Below are 11,032 nucleotides of genomic sequence, written 5' to 3'. Positions count from 1 at the left end.
TTACTCTAGTTTTTATGAAACATACCTAACAACATACTTCTGTACTTGTCATGGCTAAAATTTCACCTGATTCTTCAAAATATAAGTAGGTCAAAAAATGTATTTTTCCATGTGCGTCAATGTCGAGATACGCGTTTCGATTAAACTCACATTTCTTCATTTTATACCATGCTGATGACTACATTTCCATCTAATTTACTTATTTCCCGTTGTAAGCCTTGTTGAGGGATTCACAATTGATATTCCTCTTTTATTTTGAAACATTTTATTTTTTTTTGCATTGATAGTTCGGGACGATTGAAACAACTGTTTCAATCGTCCCGACAGTGCTAACTAACACTTAAACATATTTTGCTTCTAAACCTCAAAATGCTGACATTTAACACCTTCAGACATGTTTAAGTAATGATTCATCTCTCGTATGGTCATGTGATCATTGCATGAAACAATAAACACTAGTTGTGATCACAAAAAAATTACCGCACATAAGATTTTACTTGCCGGTGTCAAAAACAGGTTTGCGGGGATAACGTTAGAATTCGATGACGTCATGGCACGAGATTTTCCGTGGTTGGCAAGTCTTGTGTGTTGAACAAACTGACGACATATGACATTTCAGATGTGCATGGTTTTCGAGGAAATCGCTGTGTTACTTTCGTCCCGCGTTTCAATCGACCCGGCTCTCCCCTATATGAAACTTAGGAAAGATAAATTACTTCCTTTTCCTGGATATGTGTGTTTATGTGTTAAACAGAAACCGTTTTCAATCAGTTTCACTTACAAATCATCTACATATCTACATTCCACATTTAATTTTGAAATAAAAATGAGGCTTAAGGGATAATGTAGGCTATTGTCCGCTGGATAAAATATTCCTGATTCAACTGAACTTGGTTTTCGTTTGAATTGTATTCTGTTTTCCATTAACTCTTGGTGACATCTGATGACATCATCAAGCTCTCTCCGTCAGCATCATTTAATGATATTGGTACACTATTTTGGTTGTCCAATGTTGGAACTGTGATTTTGGTGATACCAAATACATCCCACCTTTTTGGCAGTATCCCACGGCGAAAGAGGGAGGCAAAGATGTAAGAGAACAATAGAATGCAAAGAAACGCACAGAGTGCAACTACTGTTCGGACAGGGACTGGCTGGATGTACACATCATCAATTATTTCACCTCCCGGAAAGCAGATAACTGACGGAAGGCCGATTAGGGGCTCCCCACTCAACAACCTCAAAAGCAGGCTTAAGACAAACCCAACAACAGCCCCATAAGTATTGGAGATTTCACTGAAAAGCACACAAATCAACTGAGGAAAAACAATGCAATAGGCCATGTCTGCACTTAGGATCCAAAAGAACACAATGCTGTTTTCAATGAAAGTCAGTGCTATGCCAATCGAACCAGCTACAACTACAGTTATTCGGATCACCAACTGCAGCTCCTTGTCTGATGCCTTGAGAGAGAGAGAGAGAGAGATTTTTCATTGACTTATTACGTATTTTCCTACTTTGTTTATGCAGACTTAATAAAAGTATTATATAACAGCATTTCAATGGCATAAAGACAAACCTTTTTTCTGATGATGTTCTTGTAAAGGTTTGAGGTGAACATACAAGCAACTGAGAGGAGGAATGAATCTATAGAGGACATGGCAGCTGCTGTTATCGCTCCAATCCCTATGATGGAGACATAGGAGGGAGCAAGATTCTCCAAGGAAAGGGGAAGGATTTTATGTGCTTCGTTGCGTTCGTATGGAGATGGGGTTCCATAATCAGTCTGATTCCAGTCTGTGCACACACATCAAACATTAACAATAGAACTAGGAGAACAACACTTTTTTTTTTTTTTTTTTAAGAAACATTCAAAAAGTTGAAAGTTAAAGTTTGTGTTACATTTCTTTAATTTGTCATTAATAAAACAAACACATGGTTACTATAAACCCCTGAAAGTAGCTTTGGTATTTGGTAGGAGAGGAGCAGTATTAACCTGTAGATGCAGCCACTGCTCCTATCAGTGTGGATGGAACTGACACAATTACGCTCAACACTGCAGCAGCAAAACATGTGATCTGTGCTTTGGCTGGTGAAACTGAAGACAGGTTCCTTTGTTGAAAACTCTGGAAAGACATGGCTCCCAAGCCCTACGCAAAATGTTAGCATGAATTTATTGTGCACTGGTTAATTTTCCTAACATTCATGTTTAAAGTTCAGGGCCCTAATTTCAAATGGTGGGCAAATTGCAAAGTCTATCAACAAGCAAAGATATTGTGTATGAAGTATAGATAATTGTGTGGCATATGGGACCACTGAGTAGCCTGGCTATCATCACCAGACCAAGCTCAATCTTTTGAGATTGAACATTAGTCTGGGGAGCGTGTGTTGGATTTTTACTGCACAAGAGGCGTGATCATGAGCATAGTTCAAATGATTGTACGCTTGGCTAGACCTTCCACCAGTCAGACCAACAAACAAAGGGTACGCCTAGTGGATAAGCCAGTTTGTGAATGGTTCCAGCAAAAGTGTAAAGGAAACAGGAGAGATAATTAATGTCCATGTTTCCTCCAGCCTGAGCTGCAGGGTAAAATCCAATCGCCAGCTGATCGGGCTGGGTTAACTAGATCTAACTGGGTCTAATCACTGACCTGACTCATCAATGTTTGCAGTTAAGGTCATGTCCATTGTGTCAATTAGCAAATTGATTTTGCCTATTTGTTAAATTAGCATTAGTCAGACTTTGCCAATCATTCAAATAAAGGTTTGAAAATATATATATATATATATACAAAATATCTATATATATATTGTGGTGATTTGGTCGATGCTCTCTGAACTGTACTTGTATGTAATATGTTTAAAGCATTGGGAAAGCATGTTCCTCTAGGGGGGGAAAAAACATGTAGGTCATCATATGTTTGTAGGTACAGAACATAAAGAGCAACTGTCAGTGAATTATTGAACATTTTGATATATTTCAGTATAGCTCTCAAAGTGTAAGATCATAGCCATTTTATTGTATCATTTTTACTGTAACATTTTGTCCTTACTAATGTGAGAAACTCATCCAACCAAACTGGGATGTCCCGGGTCTTAAGCTGACCTATCCATGGTGGCTGGTAGGTGTTATTGAAGGCTGTGATGCTGATGTCAAGAGGGATGGGACTCAAGAAGAGGAATGGCACACAGAGCCACTGGGGGAGAGCACATGATAGCATTTCCAGTTTTAACTGCCAATAATGTAATAACTACCAATAACATAATACAATTTCTGAACCAATAGCGTAAACTACTTTGACAAAATGTGTACCCCCTTATGTTTTGTATTTTGTCACTATTTCATGTAGATACAGTCAGCAGTGATGCTGTTATGTATTCTGGCAAGTTTTAAGGGAAATGGAGAGATTGAGACATACAAATATAACATAACCATCAACAGATTAAAAGCATTTTCAGTGTAAAAATATGACAATCACAAAGCATGGTTGTTGCAGCACATATTGTATGGCCTACGTTGAACTGGTCACGAACAGAAACCTTCATTTTATAATTTTAGACAGGATTACCGTAAAACTCGATTGCACCGGCTTGTATCAGGCCTTTAATGCCTTACTCACAAAACTGTTCCTTTGAAATGTTACGTTGTGATGAACTGAGTGTCTCAGCTGCTCATATTGAACAGCTACGGACCAGCTGGTTACCATTATACAAAGACGGGAAATATTATTGAATTAATTATTTCAAACACGCTAAACCCATCTTACCCAGGCCACTACTAGGCTATCCGATGATATGCTTCATTGATGGATCATTTAGTGTTGAGATCTTGTTCACTGAGTGTTAAAGAGACCCTATGCAACTTTTTCATAGTCATAAAATCGCTTACAAATCGTTGTTTTGTTTGACTGACCAGTTTTATCGAAAACAGTCATATTTCCTCCCGCCCAGTGTCCCTATCCGCTATTGCAACCTTGCCGTTTGTTCAGGAGACGATCGCTCCCTGTTTACATCTGGAAGGCTGAGAAGGCTGAGAAGGAACAAGAAGAACCACGCTTGCAATTTATATATTTATATATAGCCTATATATGTATAAATATACACGCTAAAGCTGTCGGGGAAGCTCTGCAGAGAAATATGCAAGCATAAAACGAGCGAAAATGAAAAACGAAACTGAAACTTAAGATGAAATCGCCAATCCTGCATAGTTTCGCTTTAATGATCTAATTAGCATACTGGTAGACGGAGAGCATGGCCGTAGTATACCACATTATATTAGGCTTACGTTTTGTTTTTAATTCTAATGCATTTAACATAATGCATAACATGTACAGTATAACAAACATATGGTGCATGATGCCTGTAGAGGCACCTACTCCCTGACTTCTAGCTTGTCCATTCTGCTTTTGCTCTGAGGAATGGCTCGCAGCAGTACCACAAAAGACATTTCTGGAATGAATGCTCACATGAAACGTGACACAGCAGTCACAAAACAGACACGCAATGCACACACCACAGATGCGGTCTGAATCGGCCGTTAGTGGATGTTCATGTCACCATGGGACAGTCATGCTCAGGAAGAAAGAGAGCAGGGTGTCAAGCTGCTCAAGGATAGCAACCTGGTCAAGTTGTCCTGGTGGACAGTAAAATTGACAATCACATAGATACGTGTGACTGCACATATCTTGGACTGGCACACAAACGATGTATTATTGCGCTTTACACACTTGTGAAAACACACACACACAAACTTTTGCGTGAATGAAACTCAAATCAGTTATCCCTGCAACCAACCTATCCCTGTGATAGCATAGTAGCATGACAGCAAAGCAGCCATTTGTTTGAAGGTGGCAGTGGAATACAGTATATTTCCATTAACACTAACACTACACATCACAACAAAACAAAGATTACAACACTCATGACTAAATTGAGGAATCAAGGCAATCTCATTCCAATAAGACAATGAAAAAAATTATTTACAGTTTCCTACAGCACTCTCTTAAATGGTCATAAATGGGTCAAACTCACCAGACCAATGAAGATGAAAATTAACTGGATGACATCAGTGTAAGCCACAGAATACAGCCCCCCAAGGAGAGTGTAGATGATTGCTACAGCTGCAGATATCATCACAGAGTAGACATGTTGGAGACCAATAATGGTGCTAACCATTCCACCTAAGAGTGTTCAGAGAAATACAGAGGTTGCTCAGTCTAATTAAAACCTAAGACGATCAATTATATTTAGTACAAAGACAGATTAGCACACCTATTTGCAGTTGGTGGTTGTGTCAAGATGCTACATCACTAGCACCAAGATACATTTTTCATTAAAAAAACTCAATGAAAAATACACTGTTAATATTTCAAAGGCTTACTTTACCCAGAGCTGTGAGAGAACATGCCAAATTAAACATGTCCCCAACGAGGGCAGGGATGACCATTAGAACAGTCATAATTTTGCCATATCTGATTTGAAATGGGTCTATCACAGTCACATACTTCCTCTCTCTCATTGGCTTAGCAAAGAATAAACCACCTGGGGAAAGAAGAAATCAGAGGGATGCAGGAAATATGCGTAGTTAAAACAAAACAAAACATTGATGGGTAGGTGCCGAGTCTGGAATGGATTTTAAATTTACATCAAGTTTGCTTGAATTTGTTGTGTTATTGTGAATGTAGGCAGTTAACTTCATATTTCCAACTAATTGTTGTTTTATTTTATTTAGGATTAAACAAGGGGAGGTAGTGTTTTTCATAAGAGTAGGCACTTGAAAATCTATTTGAAAGTAACTCAGTGTATGGGCATTGCCAGTGTCAATGTTCATCATTGTTTTGCCTCAGGGCCAAGGATGTACAAAGTAACCAAATAAGTGCATTTTCGAATGAAACATGGTAGGCTATATAATACCTTATACATAAAATGTTTTTTAAAAATGTGCATCTCACCGAGTGGTTACTCTTCAACGATCTTCTATGGCAAGTTTCGCAGTGAAATTCAAATTATGTTGTGTTATAGGCACACACGGTTGTGAGGTAGGCTATCTGAAAAAGTACATCCGGGATTTCGTAAATCCCTGATAAAAGATGACAGCTGTATTTCGCTGCTAAACTTGCTATAGAAGATCGTTGAAGATCAGTAACCACTCGGTGAGCTGCACATTTTTAAGGGGTGTTTAAGGACAGAATAGGCCATGCACAAAGCAAGCAATGTTAAGCCATACAGAGCTCCATTCTAAAGCTGCCAAATTCCTCAAACAGGCTCAATCGTCAAAATGTCGGTGTCAAACACTCGTTTTCATGCTAGGCAATACAGAAAACGGGCTTAAAGTGTAAAATACCGAACTATTCCTTTAACAGTGAACTTTATATTTATGCAATTGCTTAGTTTGCATTATATGTTTATAATTATTTAACATTACTTCACAGCAACTTCTTATGGCTATTTTATAAGCAAGCTGAGAGTGTGGCAGAAGTACCGTTCGCCCTATGAAGATTTTATGTGCCATTAAAATGACTTTGGACCCATTATTTTAAGGAAAAAACTATTTAATGATCTAGAGCATTTGGTGGATCTTTACGTGAAGTCATGCTGTCTCTCTCCTGGTGTGTATACCATTGTAAATAAAACTTTGTTTAGGATTTTTGGTTCAGGACTTTGTTCGCAAATGCAAATTCTGTCACAAACTTACCCACAATATATGCTAGTGCATACTGCAGTGGCATCTGTGCCCAGATCAGTCCCTTGTTTGGGTTATAGACAGCTTCTGCTGTACCAAGTATGTAACCTCCTCCAACCCAGGAAGCTATGAAAAGCACACAGAAATAATAATAACAACATATAGCACATTTCAAGCAAGAGACACAGTGTTTTAGACACAATCAAGAAATAATAATAATATAACAAAATAATAATGAATAAATAAATGAATAAAAATATAAACTTCCAAAGGCAAAGTTAGGCAACGTTTTGAATGGTCGTGCATCATTCCCTCAGTTTGCCTTCAGATGGGAGAAATACGGATTTCAATGAAACCCATGAATAGGACTTCCTGCTTTCAATGATGTAATTGAAAGCAAGAAGTCCAACATTTCTCCCATCTCAAGGCAAACTGAGGGAATGATGCACGACCATTCAAAAACATGACTGGTTTTCTAAAGATACAAGGCTTAATGCTAATCGGTGAAGTGTCCCTTTAACAAAGACTTACGAACATTCAAGATTCGCATGGTAACAAAAAGACAGATAATGGAGGAAGTAAGACAGGGGGGTTGGTTCACGAAACTAGATCTGACATACGCATACTTCCACCCGTCATTCATACCCAGACACAGACGTTTCCTACGCTTTGCATTAAAAAACAAGTCCTACAAATTTCTAGTACTCCCTTTTGGAATTTCGCTCGCGCCCCGAAATTTTACGAAATGCGTAGACGTAACTTTATCCCCACTCCGGAAAATGGGAATGATAATCTCACACTTTTTAGCCGATTGGTTGATTCTGGCAGATTCCAGAATCCAGCACACGTCACAAATGATCACCCATCTCCAGAATTTGGGATGGAGGATCAATGGGGAGAAGAGTATTCTAATTCCCAGCCAGACGACACCGGTACTGAACACCGGTACTGTAAGTAGTGTTGCTCACAAATTCTAAAAAGACAAATGAGCTGGGCTTTGATGAGACCTTTGAAAGTATGGCGTGGGTGAAAGCTCTGTTTGTGCAAGAGGGCATGTCTATCGGTGTCTTTGAAATGCACCTTTGTGGCTATTGTTTTGACGGCAGCACAGGGGTCGAAAAAAATGTGAGTATCCAAAAATTCTACACTGTACTTTTGTAGAGAATGTTTAAGCTTGATCCTAGGATGATGGTTATTCAGGATAGACATGAACTCACTAAACTCGGACTCTGAGTGAGTCCACAGGCCAAAGAGGTCGTCTAAGAACCTCAGATAGAGTAAAGGTCTGCGGGGACATTTGAGAAAAACCTCTTCCTCCCAAACTGCCAGATAGATATTGGCATAGGCAGGAGGATATTTCCTGCCCATGGCACAGCCACACGTTTGGAAGAAGAAGCGTCCGTTGAACTCAAAGTCATTGCGTGTGAAAGTGAGTTCTAGGAGCTGGAGAAGCTGTCTGTCTGACCTCTGAGGATCTGAACCTGGTACAGGTAGGAGATTTTACTGGTTTACCCTGTAGGCTCGATGTGCTAGTCTTCTATTACTTGTCAGAACAGGAATAGAAAATGACATAGGCTTACTGGGTCCCGGCATGTTCTCAAAACTACTGTCACTACCATTTCTATTGCAGGGACCCACAGAATATCATACAATACTCTCATGAAGTTGATGCTGCTTAGGTGATCCTTTTGCATGCGGAGGGGGAGGGCGTGGAGGTGCACTGCGCTTCAGTGCTGAAGGTCTTGGGCTGTTAAAAATCTGCCTGGCTGCTGGTAGCAGTCTCTCCATTGTTGCAGGGAACATCATGTGCTTGAGTGGGGATGGTGACGGGTATGTGGGGGATCCTGGGGAGTTTGTTTGGGTGGTGGGATGATGAGGTGGGGATTGGGATGGGATATTAGGTGGGTTTGGGTGGCCTGGTAGTTGGATTGGGTGTGTGTGGTGATGGGAAATCAAGGAATAAAAGTCAACGTATTTCAATGTTGGACTTCCTGCTTTCAATGATGTAAAAATCATCATTTTACATCATTGAAAGCAGGAAGTCCTATTCATGGGTTTCATTGAAATCCGTATTTCTCCCATCTCAAGGCAAACTGAGGGAATGATGCACTACCATTCAAAAACATGACTGTTTTTACAAAGATACAAAGCTTAATGCTAATCGGTGAAGTGTCCCTTTAAGCCCTCGCGGGCCATATAAAATGACGTGGCGGGCCGCATCTGGCCCGCCAGCCTTGAGTTTGACACCTGCTTAGATGTAAATGGCAGCCTCTTTGCCAAGGCTCTTGGTAAAACACACACATGCACGCACACGTTACAGGAATGCATATGGAGTAATGTGGTGTTGGTGTTTGGCAATAATTATGCCTATCACTGATTTGCGTATTTATTTTCCTAATAAATATACTCTACTCTAACATAATACACCTCGCAGGTGGTGACAAACACAGAGAGCCTTCTTATTTTGAATACACACAACCCAATGACTGCAGAGAACATTTAATATGATTCGTTTTTCCCTCATTGATGAATTCTTTAAAGAGACCCTATGCAACTTTTTCATAGTCATAAAATCACTTAGAAATCGTTGTTTTGCTTGACTGACCAGTTTTATCAAAAACAGTAATATTTCCTCCCGCCCCCAGTGTCCCTATCCGCTATTGCAACCTTGCAGTTTGTTCAGGAGACGATCGTTCCCTGTTTACATCTGGAAGGCTGAGACACATAAAGAACAAGAAGAACCACGCTTGCAATTTATATATTTATATATAGCCATGTATAAATATACACGCTAAAGCTGTCGGGGAAGCTCTGCAGAGAAATATGCAAAATTGCATAAAACGAGCGAAAATGAAAAACGAAACCGAAACTTAAGATGAAATTGCCAATCCTGAATAGTTTCTCTTTAATGAATTTTGTACGTTTCGATTATTATGTTTGTGTTTCTATGTTACATGTTCAAGTTCTCAACCGTCACAGACAGAAAATAAGTGGTAAGCACTGGTTTGGCACTACACTTGGCAATAATTACCAGGAGGCTCTCTCTCTTTCATTCACACTTGTTTACATTCATGTTTTTAGTTTGTCTATGGTTTCCATTGCCTTTGTATTGTTAAGTGGTTTTTAATAAGGTAATTGTTCTGACATACAGTACATATAGGTAAATGTGTTAATAATAATATTGTAGAGGTGAATGTAGTAGAAGTACTGTGAAAGATAAAATAGTAGCAATACATTGTAAATGAAGATACAGGATGGGTAGGTATACATACATACTGTACACAGGAGTAAGGTACTATTGTAAATGATGATACAGTAGTAAATATGTACTGTAAATGAGGAAACAGACAGTATACTTCACATTAACATACTGTAATGCTACAAATTACTGCTGCCAGTAAGCTCCTGTAACATCTACGGTAGTATTTTTACAGTGTATGAATTAAGAATGCTCAGCTCAGCCAGGTTCACTTGAGCAGGCAGGATGTAGGCCTATGAATGTGAACGTGAAAATATGCCCTTCTCTGGTAGCATGAGCTACCTTAAAATGCACCAGAATAAAGGAAATTACATCTACTCAGTAAACAAAACCCAGACCCTCACTACCTTAGCACCCCCAAGTCAAAATTAGTTACAGCATCCCTGCTGCCAATTACTCACTCACCTGTCATTGTGAAAATCCCAATAGCCAGATTAATGGAGCGTTCCCCTAGCATAACCACTTCTGTGACAGTTCCAGAGGTGGTTTTTGCTTTGGCTTTTTTGGAAGCCCATATTCCTGTTGCCAGGACTGCAACATAGAAGCCTATCATGGCTATAAGACCTGGAATGTTAAGGGCCATGATTTTAAACCTCTTTGCTTGCTGGCTCTACGCAGATATCAGAAGTTTGTGGGAAACATGGAGATCCAGTTCAAGTGGGCAGAGCTTTAATATAAAACACACCCTACTGACACAAACTCTACCCACACTTTACAGACAGATACACTATATTGGCAAAGTATTTGCTCACCTGCCTTGACTCATATGAATTTAAGTGACATCCCATTCTTAATCCATAAATGAAATATGAGGTTGGTCCACCTTTTGCAGCTATAACGGCTTCAACTCTTCTGGGAAGGCTTTCCACAAAGCTGCTCGCATCAAATTCAAGTCTGTACTTGCCTCGCTCTGCTCCCACCTACAGTACTTGAATGCCCTCATACTGGCATGCTACCACCCGACTGCTGTGCTCCTCTGTCACCGGCATGCTCAGGCCAATCCATTTTTTTTTCATCTGTTGTTCTTCGTTGGTCAAACACACTACCAGTTCCTTCTCCACATCTGGGGGATAGATTTTAATAGATTTTAT

General features: G+C 39.6%; 1 protein-coding gene across 4 annotated transcripts; it reads right to left on the bottom strand.

Annotated features, from left to right (window-relative positions):
• Positions 1 to 297: 297 nt before the first annotated feature.
• On the bottom strand, positions 298 to 10,829 carry LOC134094724 (high-affinity choline transporter 1-like). 4 transcript variants are annotated; one of them, XM_062548350.1, is made up of 9 exons: positions 10,694 to 10,823; positions 10,347 to 10,505; positions 6,695 to 6,808; positions 5,386 to 5,541; positions 5,032 to 5,180; positions 3,054 to 3,197; positions 1,997 to 2,150; positions 1,580 to 1,797; positions 298 to 1,463 (listed from the first exon to the last, which is right to left on the bottom strand). In XM_062548350.1, exons 2-9 carry the CDS (start codon positions 10,492 to 10,494, stop codon positions 924 to 926), a joined length of 1,623 nt encoding a protein of 540 aa, XP_062404334.1. In that variant the 5' UTR covers positions 10,495 to 10,505; positions 10,694 to 10,823; the 3' UTR covers positions 298 to 923. The 4 variants fall into 4 exon arrangements, with proteins under 4 accessions (XP_062404334.1, XP_062404336.1, XP_062404333.1 ...); XM_062548352.1 differs by lacking the exon at positions 10,347 to 10,505 and having other exon boundaries at positions 10,694 to 10,829; XM_062548349.1 differs by lacking the exon at positions 10,694 to 10,823 and having other exon boundaries at positions 10,347 to 10,537.
• Between the last annotated feature and the right edge of the window lie 203 nt (positions 10,830 to 11,032).

The sequence above is a fragment of the Sardina pilchardus genome, chromosome 10 (assembly GCF_963854185.1).
Source record: "Sardina pilchardus chromosome 10, fSarPil1.1, whole genome shotgun sequence".
In the NCBI taxonomy this organism is placed as follows: domain Eukaryota; kingdom Metazoa; phylum Chordata; class Actinopteri; order Clupeiformes; family Clupeidae; genus Sardina; species Sardina pilchardus.
Note: the sequence above shows the minus strand (reverse complement) of the source record. Positions and strands in the feature narration are given on the sequence as shown.

Bases quoted from the DNA above. Each gene is read 5' to 3' on its own strand.
- LOC134094724 (XM_062548349.1), bottom strand. From the start codon at position 10,524: ATGGCCCTTAACATTCCAGGTCTTATAGCCATGATAGGCTTCTATGTT. The intron at 6,809-10,346 runs GTGAGTGAGTAA...TGCTTTTCATAG, and splicing joins TGGGATTTTCACAATGACAG to CTTCCTGGGTTGGAGGAGGT. The intron at 5,542-6,694 runs GTAAGTTTGTGA...TTCTTTCCCCAG, and splicing joins TGCACTAGCATATATTGTGG to GTGGTTTATTCTTTGCTAAG.